The sequence below is a fragment of the Carlito syrichta genome, unplaced genomic scaffold (assembly GCF_000164805.1).
Source record: "Carlito syrichta isolate Samal-C Ts95f unplaced genomic scaffold, Tarsius_syrichta-2.0.1 Scaffold136712, whole genome shotgun sequence".
Lineage (NCBI taxonomy): Eukaryota > Metazoa > Chordata > Mammalia > Primates > Tarsiidae > Carlito > Carlito syrichta.
In genome coordinates, this window is record NW_007080808.1 from 8,410 (window position 1) to 32,516 (window position 24,107).

A 24,107-nucleotide genomic window follows, 5' to 3' on the forward strand; every position below is an offset into this window, starting at 1 on the left:
AGGCCTTGTCTCTACAAGGAAACAAAAAATTAGCCGGGTATGGTAGTGCGCACCTATAGTTCTGGCTACTTGGAAGGCTGAGGTGGAAGGATCACTAGAGCCCAGCAGGTCGACGCTGGGGTGGCCGTGAGTGTGCCACTGCACTGCAGGCTGGGCGACAGAGTGATATGCCAACTCAAAAAATAAATAAATAAAAAATAAAATGACTAAGGACTTGAGAGGGTTGAAAAACCACTGAAGTAAACAAAGCATTAAAAAGCAGAAGAGCAGGGCTCGGTGGCTCAGCCTGTAATCCCGCGCCTTTGGGAGGCTGAGGTGAGTGGATTGCCTGAGCCGGCAGGTTCGAGACCCGCCTGGGCAACGAGACCTCATCTTTACAATAAATCAAAAAATCAGCCGGGCGTGGTAGCGCGCCTGTAATTCCAGCTACTTGGAAGGCTGAGGCGGGTAAGGATCGCCGGAGCCCGGCAGGTTGAGGCTGCGGTGGCCGGGAGCAGCCACTGCACTCCAGTCTGGGCGACTGAGTGAGACTCCTACTCAAAAAAAAAAAAAAAAATTTCACAGCAGTTTTTCTGTGAAATTTATACCAAATTCTTGTGGATAAAAAGAAGGAATTAAAAAGAAAAAGCAAAGTATTTATAATCCTTCCTTAATGATAGTCTTATTTCTTTTTCCACAGGCTGTTATTCAAGGAAGCTCTTTCACTGGTAGATTAACCTCTGAATAAAAATATGTTGTAAAAGACGACGTGATAAGGAAAATTTTGTTTTTGCAGAAAGTTTATGAAATTCTTGAACATGTTCAGCTTCTGAAAAAACATGCTAAGGGGAGAAACCTGACAGCAGTGAAAAAAAGTTCTGGAGAAGCAATTAGTAGGTTTACTGTAAAAATAAAGATAAAAAAATCACTCACCTGTGCACAAATCTGATGCATGACATGACCAAACTCATGGAAGTAGGTCCTCACCTCGTCATGTCTCAGGAGAGAGGGACGGCCAGCTACTGGTTGTGAGAAGTTCACCACAAGGGCAGCCACAGCCATCATGCGGCCTCCGTCAGGGAGAAGGCAGCCAGGCTGGAGACCAAAGCAGGCTGCATGGTTGTATTTTCCTTCCCTAGGAGCCAGAAACATGTGTCATGGGACAGGAAAACACCTCTCTAGCAACAACATTGGCATGGCCTCTCTCGGTCATTAAGCCTAGCTGACACCAGAGCATGCTTTTAAGCATTTAATTTATCTTTTAGGGGCAATCCTCTCGGGCCCCTTCCTACCGTGCGAGTTTTTCTGTCCACTCAATAAATCCTGATTTCTCAACTTAAAAAAAAAATGATAATAATTTATCTTTTAGAAAGTGGGTCGTTTAGGTAGAGTGGGAAAGTAATACTACATAAGCAATAACTCTACTGTCACTATGAGTGAGTTATAGCTCTTCAAAAGGTTTCTTTTGTTGAAAAACTTAAGAATGAAGACTGTACACCATACCTAGCTTACGGCTGAGTGTCCAATTAAATGAGCTCCTGCCTTTCTTTTTCAAAGATAGAGTCACTAAACATGAAACAATGTCGAAGGACATTTGAATGATGGAATGTGACTCACTAGGTAGTTTTTTTCCTTACGATTAGAAAGGTAAAAAACTAAATTCCAGAAAATAAGACTTCTTCCTTTACTTGAGGAGGGAAGAGTCAGTAATCACATTTAAATGAGCTTCTTTTATAAAATAAGGTTTGAAACAGAAGGCTTTTAGTTAGCCTGGGAAAATTTATAAATTATACTATAAATTTAGTCTATTCTTAGACAGTGTGGTATCAGTGATAGTCTCTCCAAAAGCTATTAGACTTCATTTTAATAGTAAGTTTCCCTTTTTTTTTCTTTCTCCTCAGAAGACTATCAGCACATTAAGGTTTGGAGTAGATTTTATTTTCAGTTTGATTTGTTTTTACTTGCTTATTTTTTCTGTAATGTCTTTCCTTGGTGACTCTTATTACTCTTTTTTTTCCCCCTGCTGATGCTATTCAAATAAAAAATAACAACAACAAACTAGTCTTTTTCTATCTTCCCATTATGATGTATATAACAGGAAAGCACATTGCTGCTGTCTTTACTACAAAACAATGACATGCCACACAATTTGCAAACCATGGCTTGTCTGGAACCCATCAGAGAGATGAGGCTGAAGGGCAATCAACTTACCCACAATCTAAGGCAGGTGCCTCCAAGGAGAGAAAGGAAGGAAGCAAGCAAGTCAGCCCTTTTTTTTACCTGGGGCAGACACTGAAGACATCAGTTAAAAAATTTTTTAGTGAATTGCTAAAGGCTGTTGGTGGACCAGAAAAACTAGGGAACCACTAGGAGGCACAGACAAGGGAAAATTTTACATCCATTTGCAGGGTCTTCTCCACTGACTTCATTGGGCGCACACAAAAAAGACAGAGGGCGGAGTGAAAGCGCTGAGGAAGCATCAGTGCAGGAAAGAAGCAGCTGCTGTAGGACATGAAGAATCACCTAATCCTTTTTTACCTCTCTACTACAGGACAAAAGCCTTCAACTTCTGGGAAAGAATCAATGAACCAAAAGATAGGCCAGTAGAAACCATCCTCTCTAAAACACAAAATTTTTTTTAAAGGTTTGGAAAAACCATTTTTATTTTTATTATTTTTTGAGACAGGGTCTTGCTCTGTTACTCAGGTTGGAGTGCAGTGGTGTGATCATAGCTCAATGCAGTCGAAAACTCCTGGGCTCAAGTGTTCCTGCTGCCTCAGTCTCCTGAGTAGCTGTGACTACAACAAGTGCACACCACCATGCCTGGATAAGAAAAAGCCCTTTTAAAAGAGTATCAGGAATTGTAAAGCAATATCAGATCACGTGATTAATTAAAGCTGTAAACCCTTGGGCAGCTATGAACAAAAATTTTAAAAGATAGATATATAATGAGTGGGCATAAAACTGAATCATCAAAATATCTCAATCCAAAAAAAGGCAGAAGAGAGGAGAAAAAGTATAGATGGAACAAATAGAAAGCAGCCTATAAGATGGTAGATTTAATATAATCACATCAATAATTATATTAATTGCAACTGGTTTAAGCATACTAATTAAAATAGATTATAGAGTGGATTTAAAAAAGGAAAACTCCAACTATGTTATCTGTAAGAAACCCACTTTACACTTGATCTTACCTAAAAGGCAGAGAAGCAATAGGAGAAACTCACTCGAAATAAAAAGACAAAGATAGGTTAAAAGTAAAAGGATAAACAAAGATACAACATGGAAACACTAATCAAAAGAAAGCTGCATGGCTATAATAATAGCAGACAAAACAGACATCAGAAAAAGGAATATTACCAAAGATAATAAGAGATAATATATATTGATAAAGAAGTAAATTTCTAAGAAGATGTAACAATCCTAAATTTGTATGCATCTAAAAACAGCCCTAATATGAAGCAAAAACTGATAGAACTAACGAGAAATACACATATCTGCAATTATAGTTGGGTACTTGACTTCTCTTTCAGTAATCGATAGAACAGGCAGACAGAACATCACTCAGGATACACAAGATCCAGATAACACTAGGGATCAATTTTACCAAACTGACATTTATAGAACCCTCTACCTAACTATACCAAAATAAGCGTTCTTTTCAGGTGCACATGAAACATTCACCAAGACTGACCATATGCTGGCCATAAAACAAATCATGAATTTAGAAGATCTGAAAAGATAAGTTTTATTATTTTTTTCCAATAATAACAAAACCAAGGGGGGAAATATGTTCTACTTTCCCTGGTGAGTTTCTTTTTGACCCATGGATTAAAATACAGAAGTATGTTTTTTAAGTTCCAAATATTTGGAGATTTTTCCATATGTGTTTTTTGTTATTTCCCCTTGGTTTTGTTACATATATATTTGGATGAAATGAAAATACAATACATTAAAATTTGTAGGATGCAGTTTAAGTATTTGTTAGGAAAAAAATTATTGCTTGTATTAACTGCTTATATTTAAACAAACAAATAAACAACTGTGCCAAAGCTGAGGTGCGAGTGAACAGGGATATGAGAAGGGAAGGCTGGCAGAAGAGGAAAGAGAATCCATGGTTATGTACACCAGAAACTGCACTAAATTTGTTAAAATTTTCAGCTGGCTCAGCCTTTGAGTATTCAATGGGTCCACCAATGTTTCTGGAAACATATCATATAGTTAGTTGCAAATGTTAGATCTAAAAACTGTTTGATCCGGAGGAACAAATTTTGAGTGTACTATAAGGATCCCGCCTTCCAAAAGATAATTCCGTTTTTTTCTGTTTCTTCCTTGTATTACAGAGGAAGAAACCAGAATTTCAATGAGGTTATGCCACTAAAGCATTTGAATTCACATTTGACTGCAAAGGTTTTGCTATGTCTACTAGACTGTGCCTCTCAGTCAGACTAAAGGGAGTGGCTACAGATTTAAGAGTATTGGCAGACACATTACCTGAAGAATAACTGTTTTGGGGGCTTTTTTTTGAGTTGGAGTCTCACTCTGTCATCCAGACTGCAGTGCAGTGGCCGCTCCCGGCCACCGCAGCCTCGACCTGCTGGGCTCCAGCAATTCTTCCGCCTCAGCCTTCCAAGTAGCTGGAACTACAGGTATGCCCTTCCACACCTGGCTAATTTTTGATTTTATTGTAGAGATGAAGTCTCACCAAGTTGCCCAGGTGGGTTTCGAACCTGTGGGCTCAGGCGGGTTCATTTTAAAGTAAATAAATGCAGTCCCCAAATTAGATAATGATGATGATAGCAGCTGACACTTATTAAGCACTTGCTATGTCTGAGCAGTCTTCTACATGCCTTGCCTATAATTAACCAATTTAATCCTTACAACAACCCTACAAAGCAAGTATTATTAATATTCCCATTTTATAGGATCTGTAATAAAGGTAAGAAAACTGAGGCACAGAAAAATTAAGTAACTTGTCTAGTAAGTGACGAAGCCTTACAGGCTGGCTTCAGAGTCCTCATCTTTAACACCTGTGGGAAATATGGAAGAACAGAGTTTTAAACTGGGTAGGAGTTGAATCCCTAAAGTCCCTTCCAACGATGTGATTCTCAGTACCTTGGATAGAGGTCCAAATAGAACTGTCCCAATACTTCTCCTGAAGCTTTATCCTTCACAGTATAAAGTGTGACACTTTTATTCCAGACATGAGCATCTGACACTTGCTCAAATGAAAGTCCCAACAGCTCCTGGTAGGTGTTGAGCAAGCCTTCAGTGACCACCTCAATTGGGAAGTATTCCTTGAGGAATTCTTGGTCTACGGAGTACTTGAGTTCTTCTGTCTGAGTCATGTAGTAATGCAGATCCCAGGCATTGATTTTACCATCGTATTCAAAACCTCTTTCTTCACATTCCTTTTTCTTCAAATTCAAAATAAACTCTCGTTCTGCTTCACCCAAGGGTTTCAATTTCTGGCTTAAGTCATCTGTGAAGGAAGTGGGAGAAGTTAGTGATCTCTTGCTCTTAGGAACAAGCACTCACAGGTACCACTTGTGTCTGAGCATGTGCTTCCTCCTTTATAGTTCTCCGTGCATGTAAATCAGGAGGAAAGAAGGAAGGAGGGAAGGAGTGAAACAGGAAATCAGGTAGGAGCTGAATCATGAAAGTATGATTTTCTCTTTGGGGTGATTTTTACAAAAATTTTTTTAAGTGTTTAAAATGCTTATAAGTTGAAATTGTTTATTTTACTTATAATAGAACAATATTTAATGTCACAGCACATAAACATTTTTTTCAGTTGTCTTCTCCAATTTTTAAAAAAGTCTAATTTTATAACCTTAGTGAATCAAGCTCACCATAATGAATCATTTATAATGATTAAATTCTAGACCATGATTTTGCAACATGCAGCATTACTGCACCTTAAATTCACTTTAGTATGAAACTATTTTAATGTTGTTTTGAAACCATTATGAAACTATAACTTGATTTAACTTTTTAAAGAATGAAATTATTTTACTAAAAAGAATAAAAACTGAATTTATTGGAAAGCAACTAATTTTAGTTTTCTTTTTTTGCATTTTATTTATTTTTACAATTTTTTAATTTTAAAGGTGTGGGATACAAGTAAGTATTGGGCACATAAGTGGTCTAGGTACAGGTGAAGTTTGGTCTCCCATTGGCCCTCACTTCACCTGGATTATTTTAACACCACCAAAGCCAGCCCGTGATGTCCTCACAGCATCAACAAAGCTGAAATTGATCTCAAAGAACTCCGATCAAGAATGTTATCATTCAGGGAACAACACAATAGTGAAACTAAACTCATGTACATGATTCTTCTTCACTGAGGTTAGTTAAGCTCCTAAGAAAGCCAGGGGAAATAAATCAGATGTGTCCTGTGGTCAATATTGCCTAGAAATTGCTCAACACATTTGACAGCTATGGGCTTAGTTTCTCATTGTCTCATTCCTATGAAGGTCTATTAGGACACAGCAATTCCAGTTTTTAGCTGGAAAAACTTCTGGGTATCACAATTTATATGCTGTGGTCAATTTTTTTTTTTTTTTGAGTTGAGGTCTCACTCTGTTGTCCAGGCTAGATTGTAGTGGCGTGAGCAAGGCTCACTGCAGCAGCCTCAACTTGGGTTCAGATGACCCTTCCACCTGCCTCAGCTTCTCAAGTAGCTGGGACTACAGGCAAACACCACTACACCCAGCTAACTTTTTGTAGAGATGAGGTCTTGCTATGTTGCTTAGGCTTTTCTCAAACTCCTGGGCTCAAGTGATCCTCCCTCCTTGGCCACCCACAGTGCTGAGATTATAGGCGTGAGCTACTGCGCCAACTTTTGACTTTACTGCCTTTGGTTAAATGAGCATACTCGTACATATTTATTTTTCACAACTTGTTACATTTGTTAAGACAAAAATGTGCTTGGCTCTGTAAGAGACATGCCAGTTTGGGAGGCAGCGCCACAGTAGGGGTAGTAGCCGGAAGAATGCTGTTAAAAGAAATGAGGAAACTCATGAAGGATACAAAGAGATATAGTTTCAATTAGGCCTGTGAGAGAATATGTGAATACAGGTAGTGGGAGGACAGTTTGCAAGGGAACATGCCAACTTTAAATTAGAAGGAAAACGCCTTTAAGTAATCAGGTGGTTACTAAGGAAACCTCCAGTATGTGTAGTCACCACTGAAGGATGCATTTTGTATAAACCTTTTAACTCTGAACCCTCCTCCCATATAACGTGTAGCAGACTTTATGGCAATTACCTCTTCACCATCATTTCCACTAAGTCCTACTATTTAGCATACTGCCCAATACTGGCTAGTCATTTCATATATGTCTCATGAATGAATAAATGAACTAAACAATAACAAACACCTACCACTTATGGAGGACCTGCTACATGTTGTATATGATTCCAGCATATGTAATAATAAGCCAAGTAATGCACTGAGGACACAGTGGAGTAAATTTAGGACTAAAGGCTGATTTTAACCCATTATTATTTTTCAACTTTTTGTGCTAATAAGAGGATATCAAAACAATAGACTAAATAGTTTGACAGTTTGAAAGAAGCTAGTGAGGAAAGTAAAAAAAAAAAATCATACTTTGTTGACTCTCATTATAGATAATTACAAGGAAAATTAGTATTGTCACCATGGTTAAAGTTTTAAAACCATTTTCATATGAAAATGAAAGAAAAACCAGAGGAACTTTTGGAATAGTGACACCTAGAGTGGGACAGGGATGGGGAAGAGAACCAGTGTCTAAATGTCATGGACAGAAGAACCATGGTTATTATAAGATTTATGATCTAAAATATTTAATGATTTTAAGTGAATATGAACATAGTTATTAGACAATAGTTTTGATTGATATTTTACATTACCATTATGCATTAACGAGTGGTTTCTGGAATATAAAATGTTTACTTTTTGTTCATATATGTTCTATTTTCATTTACATCATATTTGACAGCTTATTTCATACAAATTCATAAGTAATCATGCTACGACTGCCAAATACCTAGTGACAGTGAATAGAGCCAATAACTTTTATTACTCTGTTAGGAGCCTCGATGCCATGTTGGGAATTAGCATAAAAATCCCAAGATATAAGATAGAACAAAGTAAGGACTATAATAGTAATATAATCAATGAGCAGTCTCAGTACTAAGCATAGCATCTAACACATAATAGGCAATCAATACATTTCTCTTGAATGAATGGAACATAGGATGTCCTCAAAGTCATATTAGGTTCTGAGGCCCTCTGTCAAGTTGCTGTGATACAGCAAAACAGTGAGAGAAAAACAAACAAACAAACTGAAACCATACAACTGATTAAAACAAAAAAGGAACAAACCTAGAAAGGTTGTCACGTGACTTGTGCTCTTTGCCGTGTTCAGTTCAAGGACAAAGTCAGCATGTGTGCTATAGCCAAGAAGTTTGGCCACTTTGGCCCGCAATGGGAGTAGCTGCTGCAGAATTATGGTGTTTTCCTAATAAACAACAATAACAACAACAACAACAACAAAGGTTTATCATTAATTGAAAGGAAGAATCATTATATGTATTTTGGGGTTTGTAAAATTGTCAAATATATTTAGACCATCTTCTGGTTCCATTTCAGTGTTATAGACTTTTTAAAAATCCATGATACAATTATATTTCTGAAATAATTTATGACTTTTTAAACCTCAGGAGACAGCTATGAGGTCTTAATAAAATCTGAGGTGCTATTAACTTAGAGTGAAAATATATTCTTAAGGACTATAGTGATTCCACATGTATTCTCATTGACACAATTATACTATATGGTCCAGCAATTCTACTCCTCAGTATATACCTAAAAGATCTGAAAGCAGAGACTTGAGTGGATAGCTACACACCCATGTTCACAGCAGAATTACTTACAATAGCAAAAGATGGAAGCAACCCAGTGTCCATGGACAGAAGAACGGGTAAACAAAATGTATATACATGCAATGGAACGTAATTCAGCCTGAAAAGTTAGGAAATTCTGACACATGAAAAAGATGGCTAAAACTTTAGGACATAAGTGAAATAAGCCAGACACAAAAAGACAAAGATTGTATGATTCCACTTACACGAGGTTCCTAGAGTAGTCAAATTTATAGAGACAGTAGGTAGAATGGCCATTGCCAGGGGCTGGGGACAGTGAGAGATGGGGAGTTAGTGTTTTATGAGTACAAAGTTTCAGGTGGGGAAGATGAAAACGGTCTATAGATAGATAGAGGTGATTAACTTCAGAACAATATGATTTACAATGTGAATATACCAAATGCTATGGTCTGAATGTCCTCCAAAATTCATATTTTCAAACTTAATCCCTATTATGGTGGTATTAAGAGGCAGGGCCTTTTGGAGAAGTGATTAAATCATGAGGGCTCTGCTCTCACAGATGGATTAGTGCCTTATAAATGGGCTGGTGGGAACTAGTTTAGGTCCTTTCAGCACTTCCATCTTCCACCATGCGAGGACACAGCAAGACGAACCTCTTGAGACAGTGAATGCTGGTGACTTGATCTTGGATTTCTCAGCCTTCAGAATTGTGAAAAATGAATTTCTATTGCTTAGAAATTACTCAGTCTATAGTTTTTGCTATAGCAGCACAAATGAATTATGACACCATGGAATTCTACATATAAAAATGTAGGTGTGGGGTGTATGTGGGGATTTGCTACATAAGTAAGTTGTGTGCAGGTAAGATTTGGGCTTCTAGCAAGTCCCCTCTCCCCTGGTAGTGGACATGGTACCCAGTGGGTGGTGGTGTGTCCCTTATCTCCCTCCCCCTCCTCCATCTCTTCTTTGACAGCGCTCAGCGTTTGTTATCCCCACCTTTGTGCATCTGTGCCCAATGTTTAGGGTCCACTTATGAGTGAGAACATGTGATATTTAGATTTTTGTTTCTGTGATTGTTCACTTAGAATGATAGTCTCCAGCTGTGTCTATGCTGCTGCAAAGGACAATATTTTGTTATTTATGGCTGCGTAGTATTTCATCATGGATATGTACTACATTTTCTTTATCCAGTCCACTTTTGATGGACATCTGGGTTGGTTCCATGGTTTTGTTATTGTGAATAGTGCTGCAATAAACGTATGTGTGCAGGTGTCTTTTTGGTAGAGTGATTTCTGTTCCTCTATGTTCCCAGATGTGGGCTTGCTGGGTCGTATGGCAGCTCAATTTTTAGTTCCTTAGGAAAACGCCACACTACTTTCCACAAAGACTGAACCAGCTTAAATTTCCACCAACAGTGTAGAAGTATTCTCTTTCTTCCATAGTCTTGCCAACTTGCTGTTTTTGACTTTTTGATGAGAGCCATCCTGACCAGTGTGAGATAGTATCTCATTGTAGTTTTGATTCAGCAAATTATTTATAAACCAATTTCTAAGGAAGATCACACACTGAGGTCAGACTACCAGGGTTCACAATTTGGCTTTGGGCAACAACAACAACAACAACAAATTCTGGCCTTGGGCAAATCCCTTAACCTTTCTGAGCCTCATTTTTCTCATGTGTAAGATGTGGAGAATGGCTGGGCTTGGTGGTTCAGCCTGTAATTCCAGCACTTTGGGAGGTTGAGACGAGTGGATTGCCTGAGCCCGCGGGTGCAAGACCAGCCCAGGCAACCTGGTGAAACCTCATCTCTACAATAAAATAAAAAACAACCAGGTGTGGTAGTGCACATCTGTAGTTCCAGCTACTCGGAAGGCTGAGGCAGAATGATCGCTGGAGCCCAGAAGGTCGATGCTTGGGATGGCCATGAGCATCTGTGCCACTGCACTCCAGCCTGGGTGAAGGAGTGAGACTCCAACTCAAAAAAACAAAAACAAAAACAAAACCATGTGGAGAATAAAAGTACCCATGTTATGAAGATCCAAATGAGAATATATGTAAAGTGCTTAGAAAAATGTTGGGCACAAAAGCAAACACAAACTATCATTATTTTAAAACTGGAATAGAAACATAGAAAAGAGGAATACATAATTCTCCACATTCTAATATTCACTAGCTTGAATTCTTTCTTCATCTTTTTCAGCTTCTCCAAAGTGCCTCTCTATACTGCCAGCTTCCTCCCAATATCTGTCCTCCCTCTTCCCTCCCTCCCTCTTTCTGTCCTCCCTCCCTCCCTCCTTTCCTTTCTTTCTCTGTACTAGAACTCTCTGAGGTTTTGCAGGACACATGGTTACCCAGTCACCTTTCCCAGCCTCCTCAAAGCTAGTTGTGGCCATGTGACGCACAAGGGGACAAAGGGAGGTGAAAGAAGTGATGAGTGAAATTTCTGAGTCAACTTTTATAGATCCTTGCCTTGCTACCTCTGACCTAAAGGTGACAATGGGGACCCTGGAAGTCATACACTGAGGATGGCAGAACTGTCCTCCAGCTCTGGATCAATCACCTCTCAACTGACAGTTGCAAGAGAAAGAAATTAAAAAAAAATTATAGTAAAATCTGCCATTTTAGTCACTTTTTAGTGTACAATTCAGTGGCATTAATTATATTCATGCTGTTGTCCACCATTACTACTGTTTCTAAAAAATTTTTTCCATTTTGTTTTCCCCCAACAGAAACTCTGCAACCACTGACAATTAACTCTCCAGTCTCCCCTCCCCACATTCCATAGTAATCTCTAATCTACTTTCTGGAGAGAAATAACTTTTATCTTATTTGAGTCACTGTGCTTTTGGCTGACTTTTGTAAAGTCCCTTAGCCTGTACCCTGACATATACAGAGACAAATACAAAGAATAAGGTACTGCTATAACACAAAGGAAAAATGTTCAGGAGTGAAGGATGAGGACACAGACACTGCAGACTGGGAAGCTGGTGATCCTCATTAGATCATGGATAACATTTATAAAAACTGCTGCTTGTCCTAACTTAGAAGGCAAACTATGTACCTACTGAGTCTTTTTTTTTTTCTTTTTTTAGTTGGAGTCTCACTCTGTCACCCAGGCTGGAATGCAGTGGCATGCTCATGGCCATCCCAGCGTCGACCTGCTGAGCTCTGGGGATCTTTCTACCTTAGCCTTCCAAATAGCTGGAACTACAGGCGCATGCTACCATGCCCGGCTGATTTTTTTTTTTTAATTGTAGAGATGAGGTCTTGTTAAGTTGCCCGGACAAGTCTTGAACCCACAGGCTCGGGCAATCCACGTGCCTCGACCTCCCAAAGTGCTGGGATTACAGGCTGAGCCACTGAGCCTGGCCATGAATCCACAACTCTAGAGGAATTGTTTGGGAAAAATAATAATGTTGACATGTGTTTGTTAGCATTTGTTGCTTTTGAAAAGATGACATGAGAGAGATGTGCTCAGGTGAGAACTGGTCAGTTTGCAAAGAAGGAAGGGAAGGAATTCTGTTAAGGGAGGTTCTGCCTATGGTCTGGGGCTTCAGATGGCTGGAAAGGCCAATTGCTCCTGTGCTCTTAACATCAGGAGAAAAGAATGCTGCTCAGAGTTACTGAATTGGAGAGATTAATTTGAGAATGCTGCCTTCCTCCTCAAGCCTATTATGTCAGAGGACCTGAAAGCAGACCTCAATAAATGGAAAAAGAATGAGACAGACAGAATATAAAAGCCAGTATTTAAGATGTGGCAAGTTTAAAAACTATGACCAAAAGTGAAATTTGGGTATAGTCCCTTTAACATGCATCTCATTGGAAGCAAAGACAAGAAACCTAAGTTTTTGAGGGAATTTTATTACCAAAGATATCATACATCTGGCCTATAAAAGCCTGTGATTATTTGATCCCTAAAGCAATCCTTGGGCTTCTAACTGTCATCAGCAGGAATCTATACCAGCAGTCCCCCAAGATATAGTCATTTAGGATAATAGACAGGAAAGAAGTTCTGCCGGCAAAACAGGGGACACAGAATACATTTGACACAGGAATTCTTGCCAGAAAGCAGACCTGAATAAATTCAATGGACTAACCAAGCAACGTCACCATAGTTCAGAATCCTCACAATTCCTGTCCGTTTTTGAAAACAGATATGGGCCCGCTGTTTCTCATTCTTTCTTTTTCCAAACAGGGATTCTTAGTATGGTCATTCTGTTCCTATTCCATCACTGGGGCTGTGTTTTAGGGGTGAGATGCTGATAACTTGTCTTTCCTTTAATAGGTTGCTAGATCAAGAGAAGCTATAAATGGGGAGGACTATGTATCACCCAGAGATCCTGGTCTTTGAACTCAAGGCAGGAACTGGTTAGAAACTGACAAATGGTGAATGTTTCCTAAGTGTGGGGGAAAAAAAGGTTCCTCATGGTTACTTGGATAAACAGAGAGGTAGACTATGGTGAAACCAGCTAGTTGACTATAAGAATTCATTTCTGATTCTTACTTTTTTTTCTTTCAATAATAGAAACCTATAATCCCAGCACTTTAGGAGGCTGAGGCAAGAGGATTGCCTAAGACCGTGGGATCGAGACCAGCCTGGGCAACATGGTGAGACCTCGTTTCTACAATAAATCAAAAAATTAGCCAGGCATGGTAACATGTGCCTGTGGTTCTAGAAGGCTGAGGCAGAAGGATCGCCTAAGTCCAGCAGGTAAAGGCTGCAGTGGCCAGGAGCGTGCCACTGCACCGCAGCCTGGGTGACAGAGTGAGACTCTAACTCAAAAAAAAAAAAAAAAAAAAGAAACCCCTAAGCTGAGCAAATGCCTGTCAACTAAAGACTACATTTCCCAGCCTCCCTTGCAGCTAGATATGGCTATATGATGAAATTGGGGTCAAATAAGGTGGAGTTGATGTAAGTCATTTCCAGGTTTTTTCCTTAAAGATACTTGTTCTGTACTTTCTTTTCCCTCCTTCCCAATAGGCTGGGAATTGGCCATTCCAAAGAATGAACTTGGAAGTCACTTGCTGGGGGACAGATGTCTTAATAGTCCTGGATTATTGACTTAGAAGAGGGACAATGTCTAGTTTATGATCTATTTTCATTAGAATAGCTTAGTCTGGCCACACTGAGCAGTTTGCCAATGAGCAGCAAAAACCTAAAAAGCCAAGTCTAAGGAATTAGAAACACAATGCACACATAAATAGGAACATCAGCTTCTGAGCTGACTTTAACACTGGTAAACAGCACAAACCTTTTTCTTAAAATCTTTCATTAAAAACAAAAGAAAGACAGACATTTAAAATACCTCTTTGCATCTTGTATTAAAAGCCATTTCCATCCTTCTTCTGGTTTCAGGGTCACAACATTTCTTCATGACAGGAAAATAGTGTGGATATTTTAAAGTAATTTTATACTTGTCATCATCTGTCTTTTCTAAACTATCAATGAAATCATCAGGAAGAGCACCTGCAAAAAATCATTTTCCTCATACATCAATTTTTCCACTTATTATTGGTTTATTTGGCACTGGCACGGTGCCTTTGAGTAGCTCTAGAAATTTTTGTGGGATAACTGAAATTTAAGTAAAATAATGACAGTTCTTATAATTTTGATGTTGTTAGAAAGGGGATGGTAGCCAGAGGTCAGTTGGTTCAGGAGATGGTAATTCAAAACATGAAAAGGCTTCAGTGGGCTTGTGCAGATGGTGTTTTAATGGAGAATAAGCACAATTAAGCCAAGAAAGACCCAGAAAAGAATAAGAACACACTGGTTTAAGATATAACATAGAAGATACCACAAGGCAGAAAAAATTCCAAGGCAGTGAAGACTCTTAAACACCAGCATAAATTACAAAAAAAGATTATATAAAAAAAAGAGATTATGAAATCACTTCTGAACAGTCTCCAGAAATAGTATACACTCTTATTAGCCAAAAATCTAACTTTGGCTGGTTTGGTTGTTTTTTCTGTAGAAGAGGAGGTGGAGTTAGGTACTGAATCATTTTTTAAAAATAATTCTGTGAACCTTGATTTAGGTTTTGTATCTTGAAAATGAAGCAAACTGTGGGGTGACATTATTTATCTAAATTATGTGATTTAACTTAGAAAAAGAACAACATTTACCAAGTTCGGCCCTGGAAAATACAAGGAAGGTATCATCCTCGTTGAGGTTTTTGTTAAAGTCAATACAGAGCTCACTCATTCTTTTCTTCATTGATTTGATTTCCTGAAATGAAGACAAAAATACAAGACATTGTTAAAAAATAAAAACTTTCATTTTTACTGTCATCAGTCAAGTAAGTTTCACTTTTATATGAGACTGACTTCTGTGCCCAGTCCTCAGGAAGTACTTTTGTAGAGATGCACTTGATAAGATAGCTTCTTACAATTTTCTGTCATGTCTATGCGTATCTATGTGTAGAACTTACAGAAAGGGAAGCGTGGTGATGTATTAGAAAAGCAGTCTCTGACACACAGAACACACACAAGAAACAGTTGCACAGTAAATGAACAAATCTAGCAGCCGATTAATGATTAGCATATTTCTAACATTTTCCAATTCAAAATTTTAGTTTAGTAATCAGTATATCTGGTGGTGAAGTAAAACAAGAGATAAGTACTGAGCAACTAATTCTATGGTTACTTTGGGGAAAAAAGTGATGTCTTTGTATAACAGAGTTTTTGTAAACAAACGTGATTTATGGACCCTAATCGTTGCACAAAATATATTAGGTGGGAGATCAAAGGAAGCAATAAGAAGGAAACCACAAGAAAAAGCATAAAATAATGTTATTAATTGTCCCATTCTTCTTACAAGGCTAGACAATGCAACTTACTTAAAACACACTGGTCCTCAAAGTGTGGCCCTGACCAGTAACATCAGCATCACTGGGGAACTTGTCAGAAATGCACATTTTTGAGGTACCATACTAAGTCTACTGAAGGGCAAACTCCTTGGGAATTGTGCCCTGTAATTAGCGTTTTCACAAACCCTCCAAATAATTCTAATGCATACTAACTTTGAGACTACAGACTTAACACATACTGTTCAGTGTTGTTTTTGGATGCTCTGGTTGTTTCCTCAATCCCTTTCCACCTCTACCCCACTCTACAGCACCCATGTAGTTCAGATAGGACCTAACCCTATCTGCAGCACCAGGGGTGTGACCTCTAAACCTTAGGTAAAATCATTCCATCCCCACTGCCCTAGTGACTGGTTCAGATAGCCTAGGCCTGATAGTCTACTGACTAAAGGTGGATTCAAAGTTAACCATAGGATCTACTGTGGGTCATTAAGACATAAGAGGAGGTTTGATGGAAACTTCTCTATGTCTTTATGAATGGTGGAATTTTTAGATATATAGCCATTCTAGTAATGAAAGGAAACCAGCCTTTAGTTAACACTAACACTGAGGAAGAAAGAGTATGGCCAATGATACCACTGTGCATCTAGATCAAATTAACCTGTGAAGCCCTTCTATTCTTGAACCTTCCACTTATAAAGCAAATAAATCACTTGTTTAAACAGGGATTTTTTTTTTTTTTTTTAGCTTAGCTTCAACCAAATGCATCTTAACTAATACGATGTTTCTGCTCCAAACAGAATTGAGGATTGACCAGGAAGACAAAGGGTCAAGTAAGGGAGATCAGTCACATTTCTTGTCTAATTAGGATGAAGAGGATACAACCTTATCAAAGAGCTTAGATGGGAGAAAGGTGCCCATATCTCAGTGGTGCCTTCAGTTATATCTACCATGTTGATATCCCTTAATTTGGATTTCTTTCCAACTATTTCCAGTTCTGCTAGCTAGAAGACTGACCTGGAAATAAATCATAGATTATACTTCCTGTCCAATAACAAAGAGGTTAATTCCACAGCTAAGTTTGTTTCTGAATCTGGAAGACCTGACTAGCATTAAACAAAAGAAAAAGATTGAGAAGCATTTTTCACCAGTTATTCTCTCTTTCCTTTTATGTGTTAATCATAGGGTGTTCCATTCCAAAGTGCTGGTTTGGAAACTTCTCATCAATAAGGATTTTATTCTCAGTATGACCAAGGGAGTGAGAATACAAATCAACTATTAAGACCTGGAATCAGCTCTTAAAGGATGTAAAAATAGAGCAGGGAAAATAAGCCCATCACACATGAAATTAATAAAATTTGAAAAAGATTAAAGAAATATTAAGTTATCGGTTGTCTAAGTCATCATAAGGTTAACAAGAGTTGTAGAATTTAAACCATTGAGTACGAAATACACTGTAAATGGATTTGTATTATGGGTTATTTTATTACAACCCATCTGTCTCCCTATTTCTTGGTTTTTGTAGTTCAGGTTGAGTATCCCTTATCCAAAATGCTTGGGACCAAAAGTATTTTGGAGTTTTTTTGATTTTGGCATATTTGAATTATTAGCGGCAGAGCATGCCTAATCTAAAACCCTGAAATACTCCAATGAGCATTTCCTTTGAGTGTCATACTGGCACTCATAAAGTTTCAGATTTGGGAGCATTTTGGATTAGGGATGCTCAACCTGTATTTTGTTTTATTTATTCATTTCTTTCCAGTAAGTAAAAAAAAAAAAAAATACACTCACATTCTGTACTTGTTCTGGAAGATGGAGCCCATTCCTTTTCCCCATTTTTACTGACTTTTCCAAGTATCGTCTGGCTTCAGGTTTTATCTTCCCCAGATCACAGGTTTCCTGAAATTAAAGAGCATGACAACCGTTTCTGTTGCAGCAGTGCATGGGTAAATGATAAGCTATGAGGCCACAGCAAACGTATTTATCATCTCTGTTGGGCTATGAAGCATATAGGTGATTATGAAGCAGGCCTCTTTGAAGGCCTAATTTCTTTTATGCTTTAGTGAACCTCTGCTCATTTAAAGCAGAAAAATTGAATAAATAAAAGTTAACCAGAATTTCCTTGCTTTGCATCGGAATCAAGAGTGCCTGTACCACTTGAAAGTGTGATAATAGGAGCATTTGCATAATCTCATTCTAAGCATTCTTTATGACTGAGTGGTCTTTTTTACAAAACATATTTCTTATCACAAATCATCTGGATTAAATTTTCTATCATTTGCTAACCTGGTTCCACTTGAGAGGCAGGAACAGAAATAATGGGCAAATTCTACACAAATGCAGAGTGGGTCTCTTTTGCCAACATACCAAACAGGGACAGCTGGATAAAACTCCAGTAAAAGGCTTCCAACACTTCAAAAATGCCTTACTGTCATTTGCCAAGAGAGATCAAGGGACTACAGCAAGCGGCATATGTACAAGTATCGGGGGAAAATGAGTCAGCACTGCACAAAGGAGGAAAGCTGGACGGTAAATCTGAATCTGTATGCAGCAGCACAAACACTCACTCAAAAGAACAGAGGGCCCTGGAGGGGAATGGAAAATTCCCCTAGCCACAGCAAGGTAATAAAAACACCAGATGTTTCTCCAAAAATGGTGGCCGAATATACAGGGCACATCTGAGTGGTTGGTCAGTTAGTGGTCCCTAGTTAGAAACGAACTCTAGACACATCCAGCAGATGTAATGGAGTCAGTTTGGTTATGTCTCTCTCTCTCTCTCTCTCTCTCTTTTGAGTTGGGTCTCACTCTGTTGCCCAGGTTGGAGTGCAGTGGCACAATCAGGGCACACCGTAGGCTCGACCTCCTGGACTCAGGTGATCCTTCCACCTCAGCCTCCCAAGTAGCTGGGACTACCACCGCACCTAATTTTTTGATTTTTTTGTAGAAATAAGGTCTTGCTATGTAGCCTAGGTTAGTCTCAAACTCCTGGGCCTCAAGCAATCCTCTAGTCTCCCAAAGTACTGGGGTTAGAGGCTTGAGTCACCATGCTCAACCTTGTGTTCAGCTTTAGAGACTGCATTTTAGATTGTTAGTACTAGGCTTGTGTAGCAATGATTCTGTAATTTTGTATATTTTGTTGCAGCAGGTAAACATAGTAGTATTTTAACTGGGGCCACCACTTAATACAGCAAACTGTATCTCATTTTGCCTACCAATAAAAAATTTTGTGTCAGTATCAAAGTACTTGCTGTACATACATTACTCCCAGTTTCCTCCCGGTTTATTCTCGGTGGAGGCAGAGAACAGTTAGACTCCTTTTGTGTCCCTGGAGGATTTGTAAGCTTGTTGGTAAAACTGGAATTGGAAACCCCCTAGCTGGTACTGGTGCATACTGGGATCCTAGCAGCGGGTGCCTGCAGTGGGAAGAAACCCAGAACAGCCAGGGAGATAACTGGGCTATGGGCTGGTTCCCTCGGGGAATGGCCAGCAGTTCAAATCACAGTGTTCATGTGGATGAGATTAACTTGGGTTGATCTAGACTGGCTTTAGTAGTGCCAGTCAGTCCTGAAGTGTGAGGCATGGCAACTAGAGTAGATAACACAACACTGCAAGCTGTAAGGCTCGGAGAATCCATGCAGTGCTATGTGTAGCAGCCATGTGAACTTCCAGGGAGAAGGAATCTCTGGTGAGAAGGGCCTGGCAAGAACTGGGTATGCTGTTAAGGACTCAGGTAAGCAGGTTGACAACCAGAGCAGAGGGTCACCCCAGCAAGGAAGTAAGCCCGTGAGAAGCTGAGGCATATAGTTGGACAGCTGTGTGGGCACTTGGGTTCCTGGGTCACATTTGGCCCTGAGCTTAGGACAGAGCCTTATCACAAAGCCCCGCCAGCTGAAGTAAGCAGAATTCCTACACCATGGACATGCTTGATCAGGATGGGCTCCCATAGTAGGTAGGCTGGATCTCGCCATATCTGCAGGTAGCAGGGCTGCTATTTCCGAAAGCCTGGAAGTATACTCAGGGTAGTGAACTCAAAATTCGTAGTATGGATTAAAACTACTTACTCCCCAATTAGGTGAGGTAGTTACAAACAGGTAGAAGGATAGTCTGAGAAAAATAATCCCGAATTAGGTCTAATTAAAATGTGGCTAATTAACTGTACTGAAATATTTAACTTATCACAAAAATAACACTTAACAAAAATCTGACTAATTATAACCAGACACCCCTTGGCAGTCAGACTTTGAGGTGTCAGGAAATCTCCAGAGGTCTCTGGCAGGAGTAGGCACTTCTAAAATGTGCTTCTTAAGCACATTCCTATCCCAGAGCTGATCATAATATTCTCTCTTATAATCCCCAGGCAAGGTCAGAATTACTGCCTAAGGATCTTCTAAAAGGGAATCAGTCAACACTCCTGGAGTGTTTTGCTATAATTGCACCTTCTTCCCTGAACAAAAATTTCTCCCCTTGAATCTGAACCAGACCACAGGTCTCTTTGGGTGAAGTTTCTCCTCTTTAAAGAGAGTAGAGCTCAAGTTCTCTGAAGTAACTTTTAAATTTATATGATCTGACAGTAGGAGCCTTTATTTTAATCTCTATGGGACAAGATTTCATTTCTTCCTAACTTCCTTCTTTAATATAAATGTGTTCTCTCTCTCTCTCTCACAGTTATGATTACATGCTCATCTTACAGACAAGAAAATTGAGGTCAAGTGATTGTCCCAAGATCATATAGCTATCTAACGGTAAAAAGAGCAAATAAATACATTCTTTAAATTCTTTTTCCTACTGTACCATACTACTATATTTTTTAAAAATTTCACAATAAAGATGAGTTTCTTTCCCCCAAATCTCCCCACCTTCTGTCTCATAACTCTGTCCTTTTTCTTCACAAGACCTTCATATATTCAGTTTCTAAAATGTGCAAATATAACATTATTTCAGTGGGATTTTCTGTATCATGCATACTATATACAAAGTAGAAATTGCAATGTTGTTAAAGCAAGTCTGAAGATTAAGATAGTATGTAACTCAGAATAGCATTTAAAACATGAATTCATGAACTTTGAATTTGCTAAGGAAATATAATAGAGTAACACAGTATGTTATTAGAACCTATTTAAGAAACTAAGATTTGGGGTTATTTTGAAATCTCATTGGGAAAAAAACTAAAATAGTGAAATAACTGTGTTCTATTGGCAGTTTCGTTCCCCTTTTCTTTCCTTCTTTCCCTGTTCCCTCTAATCCACGACATTTACTGTTAGGTAATTTATCCTACTACTGCATTCCTGGGCCACAGAGATATGAAAGGCATTCCATGTGCCATCACAAGATTCACTGCTTTCGTGTGAGCCCCAGTGTGAGGTCACTGAAGTGTGGCACCACACTGCATGAAGACGTTTTAATCGGAGCTTGTTCAGTTCCACTGAACATACGTTTACTGAGCTCCTAAATTTGCCAGGCACTTAGGAAACACAGATGAATAGCCCTGAGAAGCTTTAAGTCATATGAAGGAAAAAAGATATATTAATAGATACATCAATATCACAAAGCACATGAAAAACATAACTAAGTACTTGGAACACAAGGAGGGCACAAAAGAGGGGTGTCAGGCCAATGAGGAAACTAAGCCAAGATAGTTGATATTTTATATCTGTTAAGACTCAATATAGTTATATGTTTTAGTCGTAATGATTATGACCAATGACTAGATTTAAACATTTCAAAATCAAGAAGGCATGATAAGTAAAGGGAATTAAATTATAAAATAATTTTGGATATAGTTTTTTTTGCTTGTTTTTGGTCATAGTTTTAAGACACTGGTTCTTGTAGTTTAATTTGGCACAGGTCCTGACCATGGCTGGCTGAGTAGGAGAGATCACATAATGCTTAAAATCATCTGTACTTAATCCCACAACCTATTCATTTGCACTGTAACATTAAAACTTTCCCATTTAAATCATTAATTGGCTAAGATGAGTTGGCAAGACCAAAGCCTGCAACTCTGAGCAAATATAAACAATCTTACAAAAGATCACTGTCTTTTTCAAATTTAGCTTGCATGATTCAGCCTTTATTTCAATAAAGAATTCCTCTTGTGCATTTATTACTTAGCAGGCCACTGAAATAAAATATGCCTGGTTGTTTTGACATGAAGATATTGTACATTTTTCTCACCAAAATGGCTAGAAAGAGCAAGTATGAAACTGTCTTTGGCCTTTGCTAGCTTTTTAGCCAACAATTGAGAAGACTTTGTGAGGACTGGGAAATACCAAGACCTGTGGCCATAATTGCTGTCTTTGACATTTGGCCGTTTTTTTATCTAAAGGAATGAGGAAATCCTTGTTTTTGTTACTTTTCTTTCTTTCTTTTTTTCTTTTCTTGTGGAATTAAGGATACTTTTTTTTTTAGTCAAAGTCTCACTCTGTCAGGCTGGAGTGCAGTGGCGTGCTCACAGCTACCGCAGTCTCAGCCTGCTGGGCTCAAATGATCCTTCTGTCTCAGTCTTCCAAGTAGCTGGAACTACAGGCACATGCCACCATGCCCGGCTAATTTTTTGATTTATTGTAGAGATGAGGCCTCGCCAAGTTGCCCAGGCTGATCTCAAACCTGTGGGCTCAGGCAATCCTCTCACCTTGGCCTCCCAAAGTGCTGGGATTATAGGTGTGAGTCACCGTGCCCAGCCAAGGATCCATTTAATATGTTAAGCTCTTTTTTTTTTTTTTTTGAGTCGGAGTCTCATTCTGCTGCCCAGGCTAGAGTGCAGTGGCACACTCACGGCCACCGCGGCCTTGACCTGCTGGGTTTAGGCAATCCTTCTGCCTTAGCCTCCCAAGTAGCTGGAACTGCAGACGCACATCACCACGCTCGGCTAGTCTTTGTGATTTATTGTAGAGACAAGGTCTCACCAACTTGCTCAGGCTGGTCTCAAATCCCAAAGGGCTGGGATTTCAGGCTGAGCCACCGCGCCCGGCCATGTTGTTTTTAAGTAATAATTGGTATCCGCAAATGAACATAACTATATATGTAAGTTATGGAGGCAAATTAAATCCACCCTTCAGTTTATAAGATAGGACATTAACAACACTGTTGCATTTACCTATGCTACAGAGAACCTATGCAAAAGAGAACTACTCTCTTGAATTTCATGATAAACATTTTTTTCCAGTTTTACCACTTATGTATACATTGTTTAGTTTTGCTTCTTTCTGAGCTTTATAACATATCATGTTGAATGCAGTATTCTGCAATTTCTTTCCTTCTCTCATATTGCTCCATGTTGTTAGTTTATTTATTTAAATGCTAGAAAATATCCCATTGTGGCTGGCTCAGCTCTGTGGCTCAGCCTGTAATCCTAGCACTTTGGGAGGCTGAAGCTAGTGGATTGCCTGAGCCCACGGGTTCTAGATCAGCCCGGGCAACTTGGCAAGACCTTGTCTCTACAATAAATCAAAAATTAGCCGGGCATGGTAGCATGTGCCTTGTAGTTCTGGCTACTTGGAAGGCTGAGGCAGAAGGATCACCTGAACTCAGCAGGTGGACACTGGGGTGGTGATGAGTATACCAAGGCACTCCAGCCTGGGCGAGAAGAAAAAAGAAGAAGAAAAAGAAGAAAGTATCCCATTGCATAATTGTACCACAATTTAGAGATCCATTTTCTTGCTGATGGAAACCTGGGCTATTTCAGTGTTTTGCTATTATAGTATTGCTATGAACATTTGTCCAATTTTACCTTGCACAAATGCAAAAGGAACTCTAGATGAATACCAAGGTGAGGGTGGGGAGGATATGCCAGACTGTAGAGAATGTAAAATCGAACTTTATAATACCAAGTTTTCCCCCAACTTAGTTATTATTTTTAATCAATTACACTCTTATTAGCAGTGCACAAACATTCTCACTGATCCAAATCCACAAAGATACTTGGCATTGTCAGATTTCTTAATTTTTGCCAATCTTATGAGTGAAAAATGGTAACTTAGTGTGGTCTTCATTTACATTTCTCTGATTACTAATGAAGTTGAATCTTTTCATCCATTTAATTGGTAATTGTGTTTCTTCTGAAATATCTTATGTTGTTTTTTATTGGAATGTTTCTTTGTTATTGAATGTAGTAGTTCTTTACATATCTAGAATGTTTTGCTAGTTTAATGTTTTATAAGTTTCTTTTCGTAGTATTCAACTTGTCTTTTCACTTTTCTTATGACTAGTAGTTCTTTATTTTAATGTAGTCAAGTTTATTAGCTTTATATTTCGTAGTTTTTTGGTGTCGTATTCAAGAAATATATCCCTAACCAGATGTCATGAAGATATCTTCCTATGTACCTTCTAGAAGTTTTAAGTTTTTGCCTTTTAATTTAAGACTTTACTCCATTAGGAATTGTTTTTCAGCTGGTTGTGAGGAAGGAATTAATTTTATTTTTTTTCCCCACACGGTTAACTAATGTCCCAGCAATTA

At 38.8% G+C, this 24,107-nt stretch overlaps 1 protein-coding gene across 1 annotated transcript in view; it reads right to left on the bottom strand.

Annotated features, from left to right (window-relative positions):
• Window positions 1-558: 558 nt before the first annotated feature.
• LOC103251182 (neurolysin, mitochondrial-like) overlaps window positions 559-24,107 on the bottom strand; it is a 43,046-nt gene continuing 19,497 nt past the window's right edge. Inside the window, 8 exon segments of the mRNA XM_008049779.1 lie at window positions 559-666; window positions 668-867; window positions 870-1,114; window positions 5,098-5,464; window positions 8,350-8,485; window positions 14,156-14,316; window positions 14,973-15,075; window positions 17,444-17,551. Of these exon segments, the coding sequence (XP_008047970.1) occupies window positions 559-666; window positions 668-867; window positions 870-1,114; window positions 5,098-5,464; window positions 8,350-8,485; window positions 14,156-14,316; window positions 14,973-15,075; window positions 17,444-17,551 (1,428 nt within the window).